This window comes from Anopheles aquasalis, chromosome 2 (assembly GCF_943734665.1).
Source record: "Anopheles aquasalis chromosome 2, idAnoAquaMG_Q_19, whole genome shotgun sequence".
NCBI classification, from domain to species: domain Eukaryota; kingdom Metazoa; phylum Arthropoda; class Insecta; order Diptera; family Culicidae; genus Anopheles; species Anopheles aquasalis.
In genome coordinates this window covers 70,508,147-70,533,146 of record NC_064877.1, presented here as the reverse complement: position 1 = coordinate 70,533,146, position 25,000 = coordinate 70,508,147, and the positions used below count along the sequence as shown (strand labels likewise).

General features: G+C 49.7%; 5 protein-coding genes across 6 annotated transcripts in view; 3 read left to right on the top strand and 2 right to left on the bottom strand.

The window, feature by feature from the left end:
• The window catches only part of LOC126573532 (protein son of sevenless), a 17,190-nt gene extending 12,228 nt beyond the window's left edge, over positions 1–4,962 (bottom strand). For both annotated transcript variants that reach the window (XM_050233717.1, XM_050233718.1), the window contains exons 1-5: positions 4,876–4,962; positions 1,894–3,585; positions 950–1,069; positions 275–415; positions 23–187 (exon numbers count right to left, since the gene is read on the bottom strand). In XM_050233717.1, the coding sequence (XP_050089674.1) occupies positions 23–187; positions 275–415; positions 950–1,069; positions 1,894–2,004 (537 nt within the window). In that variant the 5' untranslated portion in view covers positions 2,005–3,585; positions 4,876–4,962. The remainder of the gene's footprint in view (positions 1–22; positions 188–274; positions 416–949; positions 1,070–1,893; positions 3,586–4,875) is intronic.
• Positions 4,963–5,134: 172 nt separating this feature from the next.
• On the top strand, positions 5,135–6,149 carry LOC126581594 (uncharacterized). Its single transcript, XM_050245353.1, has 2 exons — positions 5,135–5,704; positions 5,771–6,149. The coding sequence occupies exons 1-2, from the start codon at positions 5,237–5,239 to the stop codon at positions 6,113–6,115; spliced, it is 813 nt and encodes a 270-aa protein (XP_050101310.1). The 5' UTR covers positions 5,135–5,236; the 3' UTR covers positions 6,116–6,149.
• A 126-nt stretch (positions 6,150–6,275) lies between these two features.
• Positions 6,276–7,606, top strand: LOC126568866 (nucleic acid dioxygenase ALKBH1). The gene is made up of 3 exons (XM_050225524.1): positions 6,276–6,401; positions 6,462–6,985; positions 7,064–7,606. Exons 1-3 carry the CDS (start codon positions 6,276–6,278, stop codon positions 7,443–7,445), a joined length of 1,032 nt encoding a protein of 343 aa, XP_050081481.1. The 3' UTR covers positions 7,446–7,606.
• Positions 7,607–7,827: 221 nt separating this feature from the next.
• Positions 7,828–9,557, top strand: LOC126581280 (reticulon-4-interacting protein 1 homolog, mitochondrial-like). The gene is made up of 4 exons (XM_050244822.1): positions 7,828–8,176; positions 8,246–8,460; positions 8,532–8,866; positions 8,950–9,557. The coding sequence occupies exons 1-4, from the start codon at positions 7,909–7,911 to the stop codon at positions 9,326–9,328; spliced, it is 1,197 nt and encodes a 398-aa protein (XP_050100779.1). The 5' UTR covers positions 7,828–7,908; the 3' UTR covers positions 9,329–9,557.
• A 1,754-nt stretch (positions 9,558–11,311) lies between these two features.
• The window catches only part of LOC126581525 (hemicentin-1-like), a 52,356-nt gene continuing 38,667 nt past the window's right edge, over positions 11,312–25,000 (bottom strand). The window contains exons 13-21 of the mRNA XM_050245237.1: positions 19,089–19,254; positions 16,860–16,971; positions 15,161–15,242; positions 13,486–13,630; positions 13,159–13,349; positions 12,793–13,061; positions 12,329–12,440; positions 12,165–12,223; positions 11,312–12,090 (exon numbers count right to left, since the gene is read on the bottom strand). Of these exons, the coding sequence (XP_050101194.1) occupies positions 11,776–12,090; positions 12,165–12,223; positions 12,329–12,440; positions 12,793–13,061; positions 13,159–13,349; positions 13,486–13,630; positions 15,161–15,242; positions 16,860–16,971; positions 19,089–19,254 (1,451 nt within the window). The 3' untranslated portion in view covers positions 11,312–11,775. The remainder of the gene's footprint in view (positions 12,091–12,164; positions 12,224–12,328; positions 12,441–12,792; positions 13,062–13,158; positions 13,350–13,485; positions 13,631–15,160; positions 15,243–16,859; positions 16,972–19,088; positions 19,255–25,000) is intronic.

The following is a 25,000-nucleotide window of genomic DNA, read 5'->3' as shown; positions in this document are numbered from 1 at the left end:
AAGAAGAAAGGGAGTAGCAAACCTTGTCTGCACACATGGCAATCTCGATGTCCTCCCGGGTAATCTCTATGTGGCGTATGTTTTTCACATAGTAACCGGCCAGTTTCAGTATGTCGGCAGATATGTACTCCAGGACGGCCACCAGAAACAGCGACACGGAACTGTCGATTTTGTACTGCAGCACCTCCTGCGATAAGATTAGATTTTTCAACCGTCGGTATCATAAAAAATCGAAAAGTAATTCATGTTCAAAAAAGAAATCATAGCTTCGCACCTTTTGCAGCAAAGTGTGCACACGATCAACTGGTAGCACCGGCTTTTTCTTTTTCGATTTGTCTATAGAGTCCCGCGCCTCGCTCAGTGCCCACCTATCAATCGGATTCGGAAAGGTACGACTGATGCGTTCTTCCACATCCTAAAAGTACAGATGAATGTGTATTAAAGTACTTGCTCTAGATTCCAGAACGAATTCGATCAATTTAATGGATAAATAGATGATTATAAGTTTGAACAACAGCAATCTGTAACATTCAAACAAGAACAACAGCGCAATGATAGTGAACTGGAAAGGATATCCTAGAGGATGACCGTAGCTATGCTGTCCACCAGCGGAAATATCAATTTGGGGTGCTTACTAATAGGTGGTAAAACCTACACTACACAGCAGGCACAGTATTACGTTATCTAGTTTCTCGATTGCATTCGCTGATCTAAATGTCAATTCCACTTGCACTGTAAAGCAGCGCGGACTAACGGCATCTTAGCGTCCATCCATTCCAGCCAAAGCGTGGACGGCAACACTACGAAGAAGGCAACTTCTTCGGATTGCAACAGCATAACTACGGGACGGGTTACCCAGGGCTTATCTTTGGCACCGTTCGTAAGCATCGTTTTTATCAAGACAATTGCAATAAGACATGTAGCTGACTGAACATAGTTGAATACTTACCATCACCGTGTGCGGCGGTGGTTTCGCACACAGTGTCGCTAATAGCCGTAGGCAAAGACTTTCGACGTACAGCAACGCATCCTCCCGGGCCTGTAGCGAAGGATGAACCTGCTCCAGTACCTAAAAACAAATGAAAACCATAAATTTCAATAGATGTATACACACAAAATGAAAATAAATTAAAACTACAGATGAAGGAAAGTACCTAGGTTGAAAAAAAAAACACGATTTAAATTCATCATTATCGATTCGAAGTGATCCCAAGACCATCAGATATTCCATTGCAAAAGCAACCAGAAAGATAAGAGGAATACATTAGAGTATACAAATACGAAAACATTCAGTGATTCAGTGACTTCACCCTTACTACCGACAGCTCATCTGCTGTTCTCCGCCCGGGGGACTACCGGCCCTAGGCCATACTGCAATGAGCCGATGAGTCACAGGGAGGAGTTCTGAAGTGACAAATCCCCACCTATGTGCCCCCCCTCGTACCCAAACGGTGGAGTATTTTTGCCGGACGGTATCGTGCGTTTGGTCTTGCGGTCCAGCTAATGACATGACGGTTGGATGATAAATTTATGACGGCCATAGCGAAAGGCGTATCGGTGCACATTACGAAAGGTTAAATTAGCGATATCAGCTGTCCATAAGCGCTCCTATCAGTATGGGCTGCGTGGGTATTATGGCGCATACTCTTCCATATCACACCACCCGTCATTTCCCCAAAGCCGCGGGAGCATTGCAAAACGCTTTGGGACTGTTGTCGAGCAGCAGTAGTGCCGCTGTATCTATTTCTAGGGACCGGCTTTATATTAATTTGAAAGCCGGTGCTCCACACATCCTACAAACAATAGTAACAACCTGACGTGGTTGCTGGCGGCTAAATAGCCAGCGGCACCGCTGCGGATTAAGGAGCGGGCGAAGAACAGCCTCTTGCTTACCTTCCGCAGTGATGTGATGAACAGGCCCCTCCATTTCGCTGCATTTTCCGCATTCTCGAAATCGTAGTCAGCTGCGTCGGTGATCGATACGTGCGAGCCGCCAGAGAACATGGCTTCAGCCTTCGGCACCGGTCGTCCAGTGCTGCTGCGTTCGCCCAAACCGCTGATGCATATATTCACCGTCGCTGTTGGATCCTCTGTTTTGGCCCCCCGGGGGGGTTTTTGGGCCCTTTTAGGCTTGCCGATGGTGCGTTTCCTTCGGTTTCGGTCGGTTCGCTTGGTCGCAAGAACAAAAAATCCAACCGACTAACAATCCGACGATGAGATATGGTAGCCAGTGGCAACGAAGGCAGCAGCAAACTGCCTGAAACCATGCACTATATCCCACCTTCCACTCGTACTAGAACAGCAGTTACTAGGTGCAGTTTGCATTTGCTTCCTGCATCGAAGAAAGGAGGCTGTGCTTCGCTAGGAGCAGTGACGTATGGAATTGGATTTCATGATGCTTTTGCTTTCACTCCTCTTCTCTGCCCTCTTCCACTGCACTCCCCCCGGGCTCTCTGGAAAGGATGGAAAATCGATCGGCACACCAACGACGACGACGACGACAACGACGATGGTGACGACGGATTTTGCCTCGTTTGCCAGCAAGGCCGCTGCCAACTGCCCAGAAACTAATTTGCCGCTTGCTGTTTGCAGGTCGGTCTCACACTCCTACTACATACACCCCGATTACTACGATGGTTGTTGTACACTAGAGCGCGATGGAGTGATGGGCGCTGCTGCAACGAACTCTTCTCCCTTCGCCCACACCCCACAATGCACCGTGATTGATTGGGAGAGAAACCGAGCCACCGAGTCACAATAATATTGCACACGTCTACCTCACCCCAAACCGAGCGGGAGGGTTATATTTTATACTTTTGTTTTGAACACACTCAACACGAAAAATTCACTTTTGCTCACTACCACCGCCATCACCAAATCCACATCCGGGAAAAAAACGCCACTTTTCAAATTGCCCCGAAACTTTTCTTCTCACTTTGTAACACTAACATCTTCCACGCCGCACACACCTTTTCATCGTTCACGGCAAACGGTACGGGCGGAGTTGTTCGCATCTACGCATCGCCACTAGACACAATAAAGAGTTACAGGACGAAACCAAATCAATCATATCGCACAACAGCACCATCTGCTGCTACTGCTGCTGCTGCACAGCACAGCCTTCCAGCAACGAACATGCTGCTGATGCTGATCATCGGGCACCGCAGTTGGAGAACAAAAACCAACAAAGCCGGCGTCACATTCGGCAGCAACCACAACAACAACAACAACAACAACGCCGACTCTGACTCTGACTCCGACGGCGACACCGCCTGCTTCTTCAATCAGCAACCAGCAAGTCACGCAATGGATGTACACGGGGGGGGGGGGGGGGGGGGCAGTAGGTCCGCCAATACTACTGTTGCTGTTGCTGGTGGTTTCGCAGTTTTCGCCTGTTAGTGAGGACGGTGCCGAGACTGCAGCTGAGCGCCATCAAGGGCCAGCGTTGCCCCTCCTGTTGTTGCCGTTGTTGTTGTTATTGATCGGCGCACTGGTAAACATCATAGGTTCCGCAGCGGACGGACGGGTCTTGTGTTGTTGCAGACCCGCAGCCAAGATGGTGAAGTCTGGCGTCCCGTGTTGAACCTGCACCACCGTAGAGAAGAGAAGAAATAGATTGTTAGAATTGGAGTGCAAAGGAATGCATTCTGGCGAATGGCCGTAGCATATGTCCGGTTACGGGTCCACCACAAAAATCATCATATGTCCCGCGGGGTGGAGAGGGAGAAAGGTGTTTTGCACCCCGGCCACGGGGATTGTCACGGCACCGGCAGGCAGGCAGAGGCGTGCGGGCAGGCGGGCGGGCGTGCGACCTTCAGCCTATCGTGATTCACACACACGCGGACACACACGCGCGCGCGCGCGCGCTTAGAAACAAGAACACGGGGGGAGCAGCCCATGTCTAGCAGCCTTTTCCTCCGCCAGCGCGTCACCGTTGCTGAATCAGGGGAGGGTGGGGGTGTCTCTCTCTCTCTCTCTCTCTCTCTGTGGGAAATGGAATCCGCTGCCACGGTCGTCGTTGTTGTTTATTGTCTATTTATTACAACAGTATCGGAACGCAAGCAAAGCGTTTGGCACGCACGGACGCACGCACGCACGCATGCACGAACACTGTCTGTCGCCGTTTTTTTTTTTTATGTTCGCTCGTTTGTCTGTCTCGCCGATGACGGGACAATACGGGTGGGAGGAGAACAACAACCGCACACGGGGTTCGCCGATGGGTTTTGCGTGGAAAACTGCATCTTTCGATGCTGACCAGCGGGAATGATGCATCTCGTTCCGAGGCCTACTCGATGATCCGCACAAAGCAGATGTTTGCACGGCGCAGAACCATGCACTAAACATATGCCCTTCTCGTGGGCACGCACGAAAGAACACTCCGGAGGCTCGGAGACCACACATATCCGCAAAATTCCACCCCGGCCGTGGCCACTACACCACCCCTTTTCACCGTGAGGTGTTTACCGTGAAGAAGGCTGCAGCAACTTTTCTCAAGCACGCACGCACGCACGCACAGGCACACACACGGATCCAAGTGGCTTATGGCGCATCTCATCCCATGAAATCCAGCGCATCGTCAAATTTGTTAAACCGGATCACCCTCTCTCGGTAGCCTCATCGATAGTGTACGCCGTAGTGGCCTTCTTGTGAAAATCACACCCCCTCCCTTCCTTCAACCCGCCCTTCGTCGGTCACACGCAAATCATCGATCTCCCACAAAACTTCTTCCCGATCTCATCATCAACCTTTTTTATCACCGCCGCCGCCGCCCCTGTGCCCCCATTCCACTCTTCATCTGCACCGAGTAACACTCACAAAACACGAGAAAACACAAAAAGATTGGAAACACCCTCTAACAGAAAACAGAAACTCTACCTTTTCGATTGTGGGTTTTTGGAGGATTTTGGTTTCTTTCTTTTTACTTTTTTTTTCACGAGCAGCGCGACAGTTTGACGCTTTCATATTGCACCTTTACCTATTGTTGTGCGGAACACATTGTTTTGTGGCTGGTGTGGATCTTCAGTAATCTACCAATTAATAGGTCCTATAAGTGGCTCCTTTCGACTGTATCGTGAGTGATTCTCAGTCGACTACAATCTGTGCGTTCACAGGCCCAAAGGTCAGCTGCCAAAATCCCATGTGCTTTGTTGTGTTTTCTGTGCCCGCAAAATTTAATTTGAGAAACGGTAATAGATTAGTGAAATAGTAGAACAATTTAACAAATTAAGGCTCGAAAATGGTAAAACAAAAGCGTAAAATCGCCCCTCAACCCGCTGCCACAAACGGAAACGACTCGGATGGATCCGATTACGAAGTGGAGTGGCAAGTAAAGCCCACACCGGCGAAACTCAGCAAAGCCGAACAGTTCCCGTTGCCGGCCTCCGTGGAGAAGAAACTGAAGAAACCGCCGGGAAAGCGAAACCAACAAGATTCCTCCTCGGAGGACGAAAGTGACGATGACGGCGGAGAAGTGGATGCGAACGGATTGCCCACGCTAACCACCGGACAAATCGGGGCCATTCTAGAGACGGTGAAAAACAACAAGCGGTTCGTGCTGATGGTGAAAAACCTTAACTTTACCACGGCAAAGGAAGAAATACATTCACATTTCTCGCAAGCCGGTACCGTGAAAGGTGTCCGGATCCCAAAGTTCCGCTCGTCAGGCTTTGCCTTTGTCGAGATGGCCGACCCGGGTGGTTTTCAGGTAAATTTCGATTCAGCACACGTCGGGTCGGTTCAAGAATAACATCTTATTTCTGTGTATTTGTAGAAAGCGTTCCTGCTCGATAAATCGGTGCTAGATGGAAGGAAAATCAGCGTGAACCTGTCGGAGAGTGGCAACAAAAAATCCGCATCCCGCATCCAGCTGCTGGAGAAGAAAAACGCCGAGATCCGGAAGCTGCGAAAGAAGAACAAAAAGAGTGCCAAGGCGACCGCAATTTCGCTTACACCGGACACGGTTAGCTTGCCGGCTCGGCCCGAACCACCGAAAGATAAATATCTTGACAAACCGAAACAGAAGTGGCTCACGAAGAAGGAGGTGAAAGTGTTGAAGAAAAAAACGTCGCTGAAAGCGAAATTTAAAAACCTTTCACAAAAAGGCATTAAAGCGTAGATTCGAGCAAATAAATTACCGACTTTACACTGTACTGCTTGGGCTTCTCAACACATTCGAATCGTAAATCCGGGATCATTCGCAGCCTCGTTAATTGCCTGCGTCCTGTTTGTTGTTGTTGTGCTATTGTTTTTGACAGCTGGGCTGATCAAGGAGTGCCATGGATGAGGATGCCGGGTTGTTGGACCGATTTCAAAAGTCCTTCAAATATTACAAGGCCAACCAACCACCACCGGAACTGCAGGATGTCATCCGAATAGATGATGGTTCGCACGAGCGGCTGGAGGTGAGTAAATCCTTGAAATCTTCCCTTGAATCTTAAGCTTCCCTTTTTCGTTCCCACAAGCCGATAACCCTATCGTCCAACGGGCAACGATTCCCCGGTCTGCTGTCCCCGGAATGCTGGCGCACCTATCGAGTGACCGGTCGGCCGGGGTTGCTGGTGGTTGCCAACCCTTTCACCGGAGATGGGCAACGCTATTGGACAGCGCGTTGTGTGGTGGATTATCCCGGACCCAGCAATACCAACATTCTCCCGCAGCAGCTAGATGAACCACTCGGGCCAAATGGTTGGTGGCCGCTGCTGCAAAGCTGTAGTGACCCTACGAAACGCCGGAAGCTCGCCAAGGCATTGCGATGGGCTACGCTTGGTTTCCACTACGATTGGACAAACAAAACGTACGACGATAGCAATCGAAGCCCGTTTCCGCGTGATCTTGGCGATCTCGTGCGTTATCTTGCTGCAGCGTTCGGATACAAACAGTTCTCACCGGAGGCATCGATCGTAAATTTCTATCCGGTTGGATCGACGCTTGCAGGACATACTGATCACTCCGAGGACGATCTTACTGCGCCCCTGTTTTCGATCACGTATTTGAGAGATGCAATTCTTGCCGGCCGCAGGTGTAACTAACGTTCTATATCTATTTTCCATCGATTGGTCAACAGCTTCGGAAGACCGGCCATTTTTTTAATTGGTGGCCCCACTCGCAACGAAATGCCCGATGCGATACTGCTACAAAGTGGGGACATCATCGTCATGAGTGGGCCAAGCAGACAGTGCTATCATGCAGTTCCACGAGTGTTCTCCGTTTTGGAAGCATCACTGCATGAGGAACGTAGCCGATGGCAGACACCGTGTCCTACGGCGGAGATAGAACAGCAAAGCACCGAGGAAGGTATGGCAAACATTTGTATGCGACGGTGGAAAGAATGCCAGAGCAGCTCGTTCTGGAATCCTATCGAGGGGTATCTCGAAAGTACGAGGATTAATATTAATGTTAGGCAGGTTAAACGAGTTAGTCCTTACGATGGCGTATGCGTTTGTTAGCCATTAAAACCTTGTTAGGTTTTAATGAAAAGCTAATCTGATTTTAATCAAATCAAGACGGGGCTAGCAAGGGGCTAGGGCTACCAAAATGTGCCTATAGTACATTGTTTTGTTGCAGTTGTTTAAGTTAAAATAAAACCGTTTTTGTTTTAAAAGTTCTATCCGGGAGTCTTCAAAATCCTTGAAACGTATGACTAAAATAAAAATACAAATATCATTCACTATCATTTCCTACAGTTATTTCGCTCCGTTCTGATTTAAAATGTTTCGATATGTTGCGCACTTGTACTTAACTTTATCTTCCTGCTCGCAATTGGATTGCTCGAAGGCAAAAAGGTCAACGGGGGTTGGTGTTGTTTGTTTACTTTTTTATTCCTCGCGCTTCAAACAGCTGACGAAAACCGAGCCGCAAACCGTCTACAATTAAAAATTAGTTAGTAAATTATCACTTCGCGGCCTCAGAATGGTACTTACACGGTGCATCCGACTGTCGGCAAGTGCCGCGAAGCTTGGCGATATTGCATGTTCCATCCGTGGCCTAACAACCGCGACGGCAACGGCAAACGCCTGCTACGGAAAAATGTCTGGCTGGCAAATCCACTCGTACGGGAACCCGCAAGAGGAGGTGCAGTTCAGCGACGGTATCAAAATGCCCACCCTAAAATCTCCAACCCAGCTGCTGGTCAAGGTGAAGGCCGCGTCTGTGAATCCGATCGACGTAGCGATGATAAGTAAGTTGCAGTTACTGTTCGCTGTATTTCCCGCCGATCATCGCTCATTATGATCGTTTGTCTTTCCAGATGGGTACGGTGCCTCCGTGTTGAACGCGCTGCGCTGCAAGGATGGTGGCATCGAGTTTCCGCTCGTGCTAGGACGGGACTTTTGCGGAGAAATCGTCCAAAAGGGTCTTGGCATCTCGAGCCGCGAGCTCGAAGTAGGTGATGAAGTGTGGGGCGTGGTGCCGGTGCACTTGCAAGGTTGCCATGCGGATTATGTTGCGGTGGAAAAGTATTGCGTACGTAATGATGTGTTTCATCATACGTCCTGCTGTGGGATTCACGAATCACTCTTTCTTTCTTCTTGCAGCTATTTAAAAAACCCTCGAACCTGAGCAAAATCGATGCCAGCGCGGTGCTATATGCTGGGCTAACGGCTTGGTCCGGTCTGTACCTGACGGGGCATTTGGGCGATTTACTCGGTGCCATTTCACCAGTCGGTGGAGGACGCGGCAAAAAAGTGCTGGTGCTTGGTGCTTCCGGTGGCGTGGGGACTCTCGCGGTGCAAATGTTACTCGCCGAAGGAGTTGAGGTGTTTGCTACCTGTTCGGCCGACGCCATGCAGCTAGTGAGCAATCTAGGCGTACATTATCTACTCGACTACAACGATCCCACCCATGTGCAGAGTATTGCCAGTGTTGGACGGTAATGTGGGGCCTTCGTGACCATCAGCGCTGCCGCTACTCAATCAATAGTAAACCATCTCTTGTTCGTTATTTTCTCCACAGATTCGATATAGTCCTCGACTGTGCGGGCAAGGGGACCGAATACGCTACTCAAGTGCCGTGGTTGTTCGATCAGTACATTACCTTCAATTCGCCTGTTCTGAAGAACATCGACGCGCACGGGTTTGGTGCGGGCATGTATCGGAATGCGACCGAACTCGTACGAAGCAATGTGACCGCCCTCAACAGCCGCCAGGGGCCAGTGAAATGGGGCTACTTTATGCCTGCTCCACAAGGCATTGCCTATCTACAGCGGCTGGTCGAGAAGGGCAAACTGTTACCCGTTGTGGATAAAGTGTACCCTTTCGCCAAAACACTCGAAGCGTATGGGCGAATCGAACAGAAGCATCTCAGGGGGAAGATTGTTATCGATTTTGAGTGAGGTCAAAGTCTCGCGCCATCTCGACCGCTAGAACAAACCAGTTGAAGCGATATCGCTCGAAACGTGGTAGCATTCAAAACGTATTAGCATCTTTCTCCCGCTATCGTATATGATTCTACTCTAACTTCGAATACCTGACTCTGTGTTCCTAGAACATAACATCACAACTTGATAATCAGTTATCAAGCGTTAAAGTAATAAATCGTACCCAACTGATTATCAAGCTAAACCACGTTTGAATCAATCTCGGTATCGTCGGACCTTCGCGACCAGCCGCTAGGCAGATGTAAGTGCTCAGATCAGTATCGTTGGTTTGGCTGGGTTTTGCTAATTTTTCTATCGATTGCGTTACGACTGTTGAATATTGCTCTCATTGATGATTTCTCAAGAAGACGACCTTTTTGTCGCAGAGATCTTCAGTTCAATTTAAATGATGAGGTCGTATAAAGTTCAGATAGGACCGTTATCCTGGTGGTTGTAACAGGCGCCGAAGAGAAATATGGACAAGAAATAAAGTGTAGAAAACGCGTTTAGGGCAGTGTGAATCTCTTTTCGCATTCCTGTGATAGGTCTAGAGCTATCCGTGGACGGTTTTTAACAAATATCTTATCATTCGCGTATTCTAGAGCTGTGGCTTATCCGACACGTAATAGAACTTCGTAAAAAGCACAAAGTTTCGTGTGTGCCGTGGGCAAATGGGCGAAACCGAAATCAAAACAAAACCCCTAAAGTGTAAACAAGGACGATGGCTGAAAAACCGGCAAAACCAGAAACTGGGAGAAACTCTGCGAATCTAATTGCCCACAACAAGGATTCGCCGTTTCAAATACTCAACGTTCGATCCTTGACCGATAGCATCGATGATGAGGTAGGTGCGCTCGACATAGAGGATGCGAAAACCCCGGACGAGACGACGGACACCGACGCGGGCGAGACCGCACCGGAAGAGGAAGATGGTGCTGAGGAAGACACGGCCGCTGAGAAGGATGAAACTGTGCAAAAGACTACCGTAAAGGGCGCCACTTCTGCTGATCAGGACCCTCGAAAGGACAGAATAACCGTCGTGCAGGATAACGCTCGTGCGCTGGACGTTGCCGCTGTTGAGGATAACGCGACCGTTGAGAAGGACGCTGTTGGCATCGTAGCGGAAAACACGGAAAAGACAAACGAGCATCATCACTCTTCGGCACAAATGTCCGATAACGCTTACTCAACCGATGAAGAGCCGGAACTAGTGATCGATATGAGCTTCGAGGAAGAAGAAAGTCCGAAGAAAGGAGAACGAACGACATCCAGCAAGGATACTGCTGAAAGCGTGACTGAGCAAACGGATAAGAAAACGTCAGAACATCCTGACCCCATCACGGACGGTTCCGCAGAACCAATAACACTTTCCAACGAAAGCGATGACGATGAGGAACAAGTTACGAGTAAGGAAGCAACACTAAAGGTGATGCCAAAAGCAGAGCAAATCTACGAAGATGACGCTGATGCTGATGAGCATGAAGACGACGGCAACGAGGACGACGAAGATGATGTGGAGTTTGTGGAAGAGACGAGTGAGCTACGAGATGTTGAGGGACAATCAATAAAGGAAGAGGAAGAGCATGAGATGGAGCAGATGGAAAATAGATCAGAAATGCGCACACTGATCAGCGCCATTGCGTGGCTGCGTGCGGTGTGCAATGAGTTGCTGAACAAGCACCACACGGTGCAGATTAACTTTGCCAATACTACTGTGGACACCAAGAACTACGAAGATTGCTTAAAGTGGGCTCAAGCTTACCTGCGAGGTGGTAGGTGATGAAACAATAACAACAATATGGTGATATAACATAAATAAATAGAAATGGATTTTCGTAACCGTTGCAGTTGACTCTCAATTGATATCGTTTAATGCGTCTACTCGCTCGGTGGCGTTGTCATCAAGGCCAACCGGAAAGAAATCGAAACGCGATACGGAACGTACGGAAAACAGGCTAACAGAGAGAATAGTATATTTGCTTTTATTCTTCAAAAAAGAAAAAGATCTCAAGTAAGAACCGTTTCATTCGCAATTAGTGGATGAACTGTGGAGACAGTTGAGAACCATAAAGTGTTCAGCTTCCAACGCAAACCACCACCATAGTATCCTTTTGCTTTGTTCAACACTATGGCCTGCGGCCAAAAGCTCTTCCTGGCTACGATTTCGATATCCATCGACTCCGTCCACAACAACGAATGCACACTCCTAATATAACGTTCACTCTCTGAATTACTCCTAAAGACAGCTAGCAGATATGCACAGTGTTACGGGTTCACTTTTCGCCCCTTCGATTTTATACGCTCTATGTACAAAGGCTTCACGCCGTAGCGGCCGCTGGTGGTAGCGGTGGGTGGGCACCGATCAGCACGTTCAGGAAGTCCAAGTGTCCACAAACCGGCCGGCGTGTGCGGTATGTGGCTCGTCAAACGCAACTCTCAGGGACCCGAGTCGTCAATAGCCGGTCCTTGATCACGTTGAGGTCAAGCTCGGAGCTCGATGCAAGCGGCTTCCCGCCGGTCGGTAGTATACCGACGATGCTACCCTGCGACCGGTACTCGAGCGGTACAGGGTCCGGTGCCGAGCCGATGCCACCACTGTCCATCGTTAGCACGGGTTGGTGATGGTGGCCCTGATGATAGCCACCTAAACTCGTTACGGCCTCCACTCCTCCCTCGCCCGTCGCCACTGCACTCGATTGATATGGTTCCGTGCTCACCGAGCCATCGTATCGTGTATCCTGGAATAAAGGGTTTAAAAAGTTGCTCTGTAAAGTGCACCATACGAAGCGTTTCTAATGGGGTGACGGCTCACCTTTAACCTTGTTGTAATATCATTGTGCTGGGGCGTTGCAAGCAATGGCGATGACGACACTGCAAAAGGGGATTATCAAAGGGTTAAAAATGCTTTCTTAGAAGCCATGAAAGCGAACGAATGGCACGAAACTAGCGCACCGAACCGATGACGCACTGACTCACCCAGATTGAACTGTGCCGGTATAACATCCGGTTCCGGTTCGTCGTCGTTCGAGTCCTTGGTCGTGTTTTTCTTCCGCGAACTGTGACGACGCAGCATCTGCACATTCTTCAGCTTCAGTACGGTAGTGGTGGCGATGCCAGAGTAAATGAAAAGTGAAGAACAATAGAACAACTCATTGGGGGCGGGCTGGAATGCATTTCGGACGGATAGATAATAGCGAGAGGGACGTGCCGTTCCCTTCGGAGCCTTTGTTAAGCGACCAAACCGGTTGCGTCGCAGTAAGCGCGGAAAAGCGAACGAACTGCCTACTGCCACCGCGATACTTTCCCAGATAATTGATGTTTGTTCGTTCGCTCAAAACCAAAGCGCTGCGACACCCGCCTCGTATGGTCCCGGCCCCCGTTCCGGTCCCTGTTCCCGGGTCAAACAAAACACCTTTCCATTTCCGATTCGCCATTGTTACCTTCAAACAGTGCGTTGTGCCACACTCGTACTCGTCCGCGAGCAGTAGCGCGTTCTTCGTATGTAGTCCTCCATCGGCTTTGCTCAGCTCATCACGCTTGGAGTCATCGTCCCGGTGGCGGCCGGTACGCAGCATCCACCCTCCTCCGCAGCACCTCGCCAGGTAGGATTTGGTCGAAATTGACAGAGCCAATATTAGGACGGTGAGCAATATGCCCACGGCGATCGGCAGCCACTCGAGCAGCACGGTCGCTTCCACACGTTCTTCCGCTGCACGGTCATGCGACGTGAGGAGAGCGGAACAGATGGACAGATGGAGAATCAAATTAATATTTGCCTCAGACCAACAGCGTGCCAGGGCGCTTACCGGGCGCACCGCGGTACGATTGGATACGGCCAATTTCAAAGTCCTGCAGCAGTACGGGCGTGCTGCGACCTTTCTGGTTGAGCGCAGTTACCATCGCCGACAGCGAGTTGTTCTCCAGTGTCATCAGTGCGCTCAGCTTTTCCAACCGATCGAGCACAAAGTAGGGTTCGTTTTTGTTGGAAAAATTAAACCTGGAATAAAAGTGGAACCGATGCGAGGTTTAAAGTAAGAAATCCAGAGCCCAGGTTGAATGTGCTGTGCTGTTTGAATCCGAGGCAAACAGGTACCTCACGGTCAAACAACCCTCAGCCACCGGCGCCATCTTACCTGCGCGTTCCGGTCCGTTTCGATATGAGCTCCAGAACAAACATTTGCGGCAGCCCTCCGTCGTACCCGGCCACACACTGGATCTCCACCAACTGTTGCGTCCGGTTCGGGAGCAGCGTACAGTTACTGACCGGTGCCGGCAGATCTGGTTTTTGGTCGAAAGAAAGACAAACACGGTGGTTGACACACACGAGGACTAGCGGTGTTCGTAGTAGGCGTTTCACGGATTTGGAGTGCGTGTCCAGTGTGGAGGGGAATGGGGCGACGTTGATGGGATTTGTGTTGGGCTCTATTTGCTCTTCCTGATTTCTTGCATCACAGCTCACTCGCACAGCAACCACGCGGCATCAGCTGTGCTGTCAGCTGTGAAGGATATTGGAAATTGGACGCTTTTGCGGGGAGGGTGGCCAATCTGCACCCGCGATCGATGCCGTGCAAACCCCGGTGTGCCCGGTGTTTAATTAAGCTGCTGCTACCTGGAACCACACTACTAGCGCATGATGACAGTTCCGCGGAGCATTCAAGCGAGCCAAATCGATCGGTTGGATGGTGAGGCAGCGCTCACGTCAATCCATTGTTGGATTTGTGGGAGAGGAGGTGGATGGACGAGAGGGGGTGGATGCTGAGGTTTGGTCACATGGTCACACGAAAAAAAAACGGACGAATAGAGGAATAGGTGGCGCAGACGAAACAAAAAAAAAACAAACACAAAATTAATGAAAAAAGCAACACGGACGGCACGGAGCAGGGGATGGCACGTTTGCAAAATGATTGATGCCCCTGACTGATAACGACGTTGGAAGCCGCTTCGATGGCGTGTCGGCCAGTTCAATGTGACCGTCGTGCAGGGACGGTAGGGATGATTGTGCTGGAAGAGTGAGGTTAGGGTCGCTTCGCACGTTAGACAAGTAACACGATGGCGGCGAGTGTGCAGCATGCTTGGAGAATGGCAAAGGCTCTAACAGCAGAGTGAGAGAGACTGGTGCCCAGTAAGGACAAGAGGTGGAAGGGGTGGCTCGTCGTCTATGTTTGTTTTCTCACCCCAAACCTTCGTCCCAACCGCGAACGTTGCCATAGGGATACTGACTGACGACTGGGTGGTCAAAGAGACGGGGCACACAGTGGTTCGGCCACTGTCGACGACCGTTCTCTGATGGACCGAAAGGACTATTTTTGTTTCCCATTTAATCCGTTCGAATCCATCTTCCAAGCCGCAACGAGCCAGCCGAGCCTGCCGTCATTGCGTGTCGTCGTCCTGCCGATTGTCTGTTTGTGCCTTGTGTCCGGGTGTGTCCTGGTGTGTCTGTGTGGATATGACAGTGATGGTGAATGGCCCGTCGCCGGCACTGGCTAGCGGCTAGGCGGCGAATTCGCTCGCCGCGAGTTGAGGGAATAATTGGAAGAAGATGTGGTCATCGAGGGGGAGGTGTGATGCGAGCTGAGCGCGTGTGTTGGTGAAATGTTGTTAGATTGGCAAGCCAGTCGGTCGAGTCGGTCGAGTCGGTCGGTCTCTGGGTTGAATTGGTTTTACTCCCCCTTTTTTAGGGGGGATGTACCGGCGGTTTCGAGCGGGTGGAATACAGTGGCACATGGAGCTGAAATCTAGGTTAGTTTTGTGCGCCACGTGGTTGGAAGGGGGAGGTGATATTGATTTTGCAACCTCAAAAATCATTACCTGCGAGGACGAGCTGGAACGTGCACGGTTGACTCTGGGGTCCAACCTCGTTAACGGCCCAACACGTGAGTGTGCCAAAGTCCTGTGGAAGAACAGAAACAAACACAGCGTATGTGCTGATGAGTGAGGGCCGCGCTGATGAAATGAATGATGAAAGTGGCTACAAAGTTCGCCCACAACCGGGAGAACAGATGCTCCAAAGAGGGAGCCCCGTTTGACGGGAACATTTTTTTCAGCATTTCAACATTCACCACACAATGGAGTTTGAGATCCGTGGGTTATTTAACCATTTTAATTTCCATTAAAAACCGTTAATAGGGCTGTAGATATGAGTTTTTTTGCCGATATTTCAATTACAAATCCCTAAAGGTATGCAATTTTACCAGCTACCTGGGGCCTCCATCATCGGATTTCAGCAACGAAACTACACCATTTCGTCTTTGGTGGGAAAAAATGAATTTAATAATGGCCTGCACCTCCAAATTATTTGGTCAAATGGCTGCGCGGACTGTTACTTTCTTGTTCTACTTTTTACCGCGCGTTTTCACCGAAACGCATCTGCAATCTTGGTAAGCCACTCGAAACAAGCGTTTTACGAATGCCCCCGTTCGGTAAGCCTTTCTATTAGCATCGGTGCGGATTGTGACATTCATCATCTGACCAGCCGGTCGCTTTGCATTCGGCCGTCAATGAATGTTCTAATAAACTTTTATTTCCGAAAAATTCCCCTCACCAACTCGCTCGCGCGACGTATGAGCTGTTTTATGTTTGATTAAAAAAGACTTTCCGTAGAATTCCACTGCGGTTCCGGTTAGCGATGGGGAGCGTTTGAGAAGGGTGGTGTAAATAAGGAGGTGCCACAACCATCCCTTCCACATGCTAAGTGACAAAGCTTGTGTTTTTTCGCCGATGCCGATCGCTTCATTTTTATGCATAACTCAGTGCCACGACGCGACATCATAAACCAATTTTACGGACATTCGTGGCTTCTCTGCATCCCCTCCCCTCAGCGGGTGTCTGGGCCTCCGGATAAAAGTTAAGCCTTTCTTCGCCACATCCGCACACAACAAGGCATTGAATGAGCGATATCTAATAAGCGGTGGAGACACCTCGGTCGGGCTCCATTCATTGAGGTCGCTACCGGAGAAAGGCGTCTTCGGTCCTGCTGCTGCTGTTGCCAATGCTGATGTTCAAGCTGTGGCTTTGCAAACTCTTTTTTACGAGAAACCATCCAACCGAGCAGAGCTATACCCCACCGGCAGTCGATTGTTGGTATTGGATGAAAGGCTTCTCGCCACACAATCGATGTGTGTGGGCTTGTAAAATGTAATGAGAAACCACTCCATTCACCGTTGGTGGTGTGGTAGCATTGGCTGATTTTATGCCAAACCGTCGCGTGAATGATTGGCCGCGAGGGATCTCTTACAGCACGGGTAGCCGGCATAAATCATGCTAAAATCTCGCTGAAACGTGAGTCCCGGAGCAGCATTTGCGGTTATGCTTTCTCAAGCCAAACCCCCGCCTTTTTCTAATTGAACGCACGTCGGAGTGCATGGAGTTTCGGGTTGGGGTGAAGGCGCCAAGCAACCAATCGGTTCACCGATGCCCGACAAGGTCGCAACCGGGGAATCTATTCAACCATGATTCAAGTCCATTGCACCCATGGACTGCCGATCATCGTAGACCAACGTTCGCTCACCTGATCCGTGACGGGGCTGTAGCTCAGCACGCTGACATTGCCCTGGCTGGTGTAGCGATGTGAATCCACCTGCACTATCTCGGCCGAGTTGTTGAAGCGCCAGTGGAACGACCTGGAAAGCAGAGGAAAGACGAATGAAGAAAATGTCAGTCTCGTCAGCCACGCGCAGCTGGACGTGAGTTTGCTTCGATGCCCTTTAAGAACGGTGTCGTTGTCGTCACTATGGCAGCCGGGAGCGCCGGGCAATGATTACTGAGAAAAATCCCCGTTTTTTTCTCTTTCTTGATTCGAGCATCGGATCACAAGATGTCATCGGAGCGGGACACACAGCACACAAGTGCAAGTGGAACCGTGATTCCAACACCGAGACACACACCTAATTGGCGTCACACTTTGCCCAGCATGTAAATCCGTAGTGACACGTGGCTGTTCCATTTCATTTCGTGTTTGTTCTGAGTCACGGCGCATCTTCTTCTTAATAATTGAAACACATTAACCTGTGCTGTGCTGTGGGCTGGGTCCGTTGGTTTCCGTTGGTTTCCGTTCGTCGGTTGCACGCGAACCACGAACCTCGGTTCGGTTCGAGAGGTTTGAAGGTTTTTTTTTCTATCCGCCAAAACAGAAACCTCGAAATGTTAATAAAATAACGAGACCATTGTAAACAAAATTACCACGCCAACGGGGCCAGGAGCGGGCATGCTGGTGCTGGTGCTCTTGCGACCGCTTTGCTGCAGCTTTGCATTCCATCGGCTCATGTGCGAGGCGAGGGCGTAATGTGGCAACTTTTTAATAAGTAAACATGCATCGCGCTAACCCGATATGTTGCTGCTGCTGCTGCTGCTGTTGCTGGTGGTGAAGATGCTTTGGCTTGGGCGGTCGGATCGCGGTCCCAGTGGCCCCAACTTTTGCCCCGCGGAACACGGCGTCGCGGTTTGCTTGAGTTCGAGTGTCGGGGCAGGGCGGATGGCGAGCGCACCGCACCAGGTTTGTGTATTGTTGTTTCATTTCGTGTTATTTTGGTTGCTTCTTGGCGCTCGCGTGAGCGCGCGTGTATGTTATCTGTGTATTATTAAATACCGTCGTGGTTGCGCTTTTTTTTCTTATGTTTGGTTTGCTCCTGGCCAGTGAATGTGTTCAATTTTGGCGGAGCAAGCTGCTGTTGCATTTTCATATTTTTGTTTCCAAGTGAAGCATGGAGCACTCTGCTGTTGCCCGCTAGCCTCCTTCAGCGCCTCAGGGATACCCCAAAAAGCGGTGAGAAGTTTTCCGGCGTCCGCAGCTCAAGGTGTAGGTGTGTTGTTCTTAGAAACCTTAATGGGCGGCTTGCTCCGGTTGGCAATCCTTTCGAAACCAAGGTGCACACTCTCTCTTTCTCTCCTTTTTTCTTCCCCCTTTTTATCAGTCCTTCATGCGCGAAAGTTGTGGTTAGAACTTTGTCAAAACCCAAGCTCCAAAGTGGAGCTGCACGTTTGTGTTTCGTACTTTCAGTCGTGTCCATGACCGCCGTCCCGGTGCTTGTTGATGATGATTGTTGGTAATAGTGAAGGGACCGTAAGCTCATGACGCGACACGTGGCACGTATTTAACTTGTAACGCTCCTTGTAAGCCTTTCTGTCTGAGGACAATGGCCGCTGCCAATGCGTAAACACTGTTACCGCCAAAGCGTTGTTGAAAAACTTCTTCTAGCAGCCAGGTGCTGCTGCTGCTGCTGGTGGTGGTACTGGAGCACGAGAAGCTGTAATTATGATGAGGAGTGAAACCGGAGTAAGGATGTGTGCGTCTGGCTTTGGGGTGCCGGAATGCGGTCCATCATCATCGGCGGCGGTTAATGAATGCATATCCGCCAATGTACCAATAAGCATCCGCTATTATGCTGATTCGGCTGATGAGATGATTTACTTTACAAATATTATGCACAACATGAGCGCACCGGACAACCGGTACACGATGTTAATTGCTCGGCTTGTACCGTACCGGACTGCTGGTGTGGTCGGTAATCCGGGCATCCGACGTGTTGGTTCGCATTGGCGGCATTCGGAGAGGAACCAACCAGCTGCACTTGCTGCGACACCCACGCAAGGGAGTGAGGTACAGGAACCGGTTTGTCGGTTTTTCCTTTTCAACATGTTCGTTCCCCTCCGAGTACCCCTACCGAGGCTTTCACGACTTCGAGATCGACATAAAACCGGGGCTGGGCTGGGCAAAAAAAAACCTCCGCACGCCACTTACCTGGCTGGTGGATCGGCGAAAATGTGGCACGGAATTTCCACGTTCTCGTTTCGGGATGCTCCAATTAGTATGCTGCTGCTGGTGCTGGTACTACGGCCTCCACCGACGTCGGATCCGTTTCCGGCCCCGTTTCCGCTCAGCTTGTCGGTGGCGCACACGGGAACATCTGTAATGGGAGTGCAGCAGACGCAGCGAAAAAGAAAAAAAAACGTAATGCCGGGTGCCCGGAGCCGTTAATTACTTTCATCAACACGCAGCAACCGGGTGCGCTGTAGATGCAGGTGAGATGGAGAAGAGGAGAAGAGGCCTGGCAGGCCAGACTACGAACCGCAATGAAATCAAAAAATCATTCCACCCAGCACTTCACCTAGTGCTAGCAGCAGCCGTAGTAGCAGGTGCTTATGGCCACGCTGGTAAAAGTGGTGCAGCTCACCGGATGCCACATATGGTGGTGCAGGGAGAGCTCGACAGTGATGGTGGGTTCCGTTTTAATGAAGAATGGGAAAGGGACCAACTAGTGGTACCGGGGTGGGTTCCACCGGCAGTCCATTCTGCATGTTCCGCAGCTAACTCGCGTCCACGGATGCTAATGCACCTTCGACAGCGTCACTTGCCACGATTGCTCCTCCGAAATAGGCCGCACAAAAGCGTTTGCGAGCGGTTAAGTGAGGTCTGGGCTGGGTTTTTGAAGAGCGCAACGACGCTACCGCCGCCCCCGGCATGGAATGGCATGGCAACATCGGCATGGTACGGTTGATGTACTGCCGCTCCTTTCGGTGTAACCAGGCGTGCCAGTCTAAACGGTTTGCATAAATAAAATGGCAAACCGCAGCGCAGCCACTGGCGCGGCGGTTGGGCTGCTTTTGTTGTTGTAAAAGTGGAGAGGACGGTCCGCTGCAGGCGATCTTGTGCGCACCTGCTCTTTAACGGGAGTCCCCGGATGCGAAGAATCGTTTGTTGCATTTTTGATTTGTAGATTAATTTTATGACTTCAATGGTGAAGTAAGTAGGAGAGCACGCAGCCGGTTTTATGCTGTTCCGTATAGATAGCTTCGTAAGATAAATGATATGCTCTGATCAAGATAATGATAATGAATGCAATGTAAAGGTCGCTGTAAGTGTAAGATTGAATCTCTAGTAACTAAGTACTCTAGTAGTAAGGGAATCTCTAGTAACTAGTCTCGATTCGCGCTTAGCTGATGGACAATATGCCGGAAATATGCAAGATATAATTGTTTAAAGGTTTGGCGTAATGCTAGTTGAAAGTTAATAAAAAAAAAGGTTCTTTGCCGGTTTCAAATAATCTGTCAACTACATTTCATGAGAGATACAAAATATCACTTATTTATGATTGTTTTGCCCGGCATAAATCAACGTCAAGTCATTTCGATGTTGATGGCCAAATTAAAAAATAGAAAGTTAAATGACTAAAAGTAAGTAATCAGTTTGAATGATTGTTTTACCAAATGTCAGTGAAAAAAGGATAAACATTTAAACAATAAACTTAAAATACTACTTTTGAGTTGGGACGCATACGTATTAAACTGATTTGGTAATATTTTCGTGTCATTAATCAACAATTTCTAATTTGATGTTCATCTTGCATTTCAAATCTCAAACCGACCGATCTTTTTCAAATGTTCAACGCTTCATAAGCACAAAATTTAACAGAAGACCCTGGCAAATAATTGAACAGAAGAGAGGACGAAGCAACATCGATTCACGGATAACCCTGGGCTAGGAATCTCGGTGCAATTCTATTTTTACAGCCAAAACTTCTCTAGAATTGATGTAATGGTTGAAATATTGTCTTCCAACTGTGAAATATTCTTGAAAAAAGGTAGATTAAATTCTCGGGCAATGAAGAAAATCCTCAAATTTCCGGTTAAATCCCGTCAAGTTGCCAATTTAAATTCGTTATCGCCGACAGCAGCAGCGACATGCAAGTCTGTCACCAGTGAATCCATCATTACTTTTGAAGTCCTACGAAGCTACGAACAGTCCCAACAAAAGAGTCTACCGGGTATGCTAGTGCAGCCTGTAATTGACTGACTGGCAAAAGTGCTTGGCGCACTGTCATCACTCCCACACCACCAGCATCCGCGTGGAATTGAACGATCAAATATTCAACACATTTCATCGCATTGTCCAACTTTGTGCCAAGTGGACCAACCGATTGAAGTTCCAATTTAAACAACTTAAATCAAGAAGCAAGTTCCTTGCCCATCTCCCCGGTACGACAAACGGATCAGGGATAGAGTTCCATGGAAGCAACAGAACCACCGCACGGTCGCCATGATTACGCCTCGCGGACTTTGCTTCAAAAGCGTTACAACAACTGCTGGGCTGGTGCTGAACCGCCATCGTAGGTCACAGCTCCTGCTAGTAATCATGGTATTAGAGGCAATTGCTGGTGAGCTGGGTGCCCGGGCCCGGGAACCATTACGATGCACCGGGCCTCCTTCCCAAACCCCCCAAGTTTGCATCCCCGGATGTTTTTCCATTTCCCGTAAGCCAATATTGGTCGCGCGAAAGCCGTTTATCGGAATGGAAATTTGGTTTTGGCATGAGCAGCAGCATCGGTTTGGTGCCCACGGCACGCAATCCAGGTGCATGTGGCGACGGCGTCCAGCCTTCCAGCTTGGCCGGGCGGGGGAGCTGCTTCCTGGGGAGGAACAATTATTTTGTATCCCTCGGCACCCCGAACTCCCCGTTTCCGTGCTACACACATGAGAATGGGAGTTTAGGGGACCCCCGGAACTGACCTCGACGATGGTTTGGTCACGTAAGCGCCCACTCGAATGCCTAGAACGGTCCAGTTCAACCATAAATGACAATATTGCAGGAATGCCGTTCCCAATAATCTGATTACTTCCGTGGACGTTGTTTAGGAGGGGAAAAGGGAAGGAAAGGGAACCGAGTGGACGAGTTTGGTGGCGATGCAAGCCGAGCATATTTTAATAATAATATGCTAAATATAATTAATCGAAGCATTTCAAATGCTGACCAATGAAGGGAGAACGAGGGAGCAAGGGGGGAGGAGAAGGGAGCTAGACCGCCGGCTGGAATGCCTAGCGAGCACCTTCATTGTGCACCACTGTGCGGGTCACTCTCGGGAATGCAGCGAAATCGAACCGCATATGACCACTCCCGGGAGGGGGCCACTCGATGTTATGCTCGGGATAGCTAAAACCCATTATGCTATTCCAGAGATCATTTCATCACTTTTAATGCAATAAATCGTTCCCATGGCCGTACTGTGCCTTTTTTAGGGGTGAGCGGTGGTAATGTGAATCTGTAATTTGCATATTTCGTGACCGTATGTTCACCGTATGGTTATCGCATTAATCGAAAAGCGGAAGCGATGCGCGCTCTCTAATGCGTCACGACTACACGCTCACTTGTTGAAGCAGTGCGCTCGCCGTTGTTTCCTCATTTAAAGAAATTTGTGTGCTTTACTTTAACTGGCCACCACACCAACTAACAGGACGCACTCAATGATTGATAGCTCAGAAGTGATTGAACATATTTTCCGTGCACCATAAATGTTCCCACTGAGCTCCTCTTTTCATTCAATAATTTAAACATCAACTATTTATCCGCGTTGCCAATATTTTCGGAAGCATACCACGCGAAAGAAAAGAGAGTAAAGAACGAAGAAAAAGAGGAAGAGCCTCGCGATTCGATTTCTGACTGACACCGGTTCGAGTGCAGCTGACGCCTCGACTGCGACTGCATCAGTCAGCGGTGAGCATCGTGTGGCAGCGATGCATGGCATAAAACCGTGCCACCAGCACCAGCAGCATGTTTGATGTATGGTGGTTACCTTCAAACCCCCGGTGTGTCTGGCTCTACCGAGGGACTGGTCTATCGAGCGGGTAAACCGTATGGTAGCCCAGAATTCGAGCCGCTCCGATGCTCGATAGTGGCGCCGGCCCGCTGTGTGACGCAGCACGGTAGCTGCATATGATGCAGCTGACGCAGAAAGGAGCCTATTCGGTTTGGGGCCAATACGCCCCAGCCTGGCCACTCAACTATTTCGACATATTGCAGCAGACACATTCCCTCGTTGCCCGTCGTCCGTTGCTTCGGCTTCTTCTACGGACGATGGCCGCGATCTCGACGCGGTTTTAGGGCATGCACATGCATACATGCATCCTGCGCAACTGGCAACCATGCTGCGGATCTGCGGATCTACCTGCGTCATCAGGTGGGGGGGTTTCGGTGCTGAAATCTCATAAGCCGCATGCTTGCTCGAGTCCAATCACACTTCACGTTTACGCAATTTGTTGCATTTGCGACTGGGCCGTTTGGTCAAATTATCTGCGGAATCTCCGCAGCAGCAGCAGCACACCCTTCGAAAAACTAATACACCGCCCCGTGCCGGGGAGGTGCGATCCGCTTCAACAGGCGGCGAGCAGCGTTGACCGTTCGCACCCGATCCGGATTGAGGCTGTTGTGTAAATATGCGGATGCCTCTCGCCCACACAGCGACGTAACACCGTGGGCATGGACACGGCCAGGCGGTGATGCATATGCATACACCCCGCCACCACAAGCCACAACCGAAGCTCCGGGAACCAAGGGCCTGGAACTCTAGCCCGGGCAACAGATCAGTCCGAGCTTATATCTTGGCAAATAATTTAATCATACATTTGGCTTGCGTGGGATGGGGTGTCCTAGCGCACCGGAAATCCGCAATTCCACCAGGTTCCAGGAAGTGGAAAGACCGTGCAATCTCTCTCTATCTCTCTCGCTCTCACTGTCTCTACTGGAGCACCGGGTGTGTCTTTGGCTTGGGCATAATTAGTTTCATTCTAAATCCGCAGCGCAAATTGTATGCCACGCTTTTTAGTGCCAGTAATTGTATCTCTCCTTCTCTCTTTCTCTCTCTGTCTCTCTCGCTGTGTGATCCAAGCTACCAGGAACACTTTAGTCATCGCTATAGCCGAGGCAACGAACGACAATGATCATGATGGAGATGATGATGATGGTGATGCATAATCATATGTTCAAACAGCGTGTTATCCGTACCGCACGAGGACACGTGCTCCAGGAGTACGTCTGTGTGGTTGTGTTTGTGGAGGATGGATGCACGCTGCACGCGACAAATGTTTTCGGTTTTCGGCTTCGTTGGCTTCGCTTCCTGATTTGCTGCGGTACCGGACGACCATTCGTCTGTTGTAATCCAATTAGGAAGGTTGTTGTTTACGGAAAGGACATCAACTTTGGAGAGGAATGTTACCGGGATCATTAAAGAGCCGTAGGACGCATTAAGGTATTTTATCTGTCGTTGTGGGAGCTCTTGATGCATCCACGCTTCGTCACTAACGTTATGTTCGCGAAAGCTAATTTGCAAGTCTCTTGTGTTAGTATTCTTCTGGTTCCTCTCTTCTTTTTTTGTTTTTTTTTCTGAATCTCTTTGTTCATTATCTTTGTTACTGTAACGATTTTGAGACAAAATTCAAATAGATTACATGAACGACCATTAGAGAGGCAAAACTCTGTTGGCCAGAGCTCAAAAGGTTCCAGTTCAAGGGTTGCAGGTCATTCCTACCATACAATGGCCACCGGCATCCGTGGCACGAGTTGGTCAGAATCGATAAATCATAAGAAGCATCGTTTGCTCCTGGTGTTTTCCTCGAAACCAAGCCAAAGCCCAGCAAGTTTTCTCAGCAACTCCCAGCTCCCGGACCGCAAATTTCCGTTCATTGGGTGCCCATGTGGTGGTGCCGGCCGCACATGTGACCCAACGAGGGCATGGAGTGCGGGTGAGGGAGTGGAGGGATGTGGTAATTAAATGCAATTTCATTTCTATCAACTATCAATTTCCTTCAAACACTTTCCGGGCGGGGATTGGTGCGGCCGAACAAATCGATGGTTGACCGACCAATCCGTTGGCCGCACTCCGG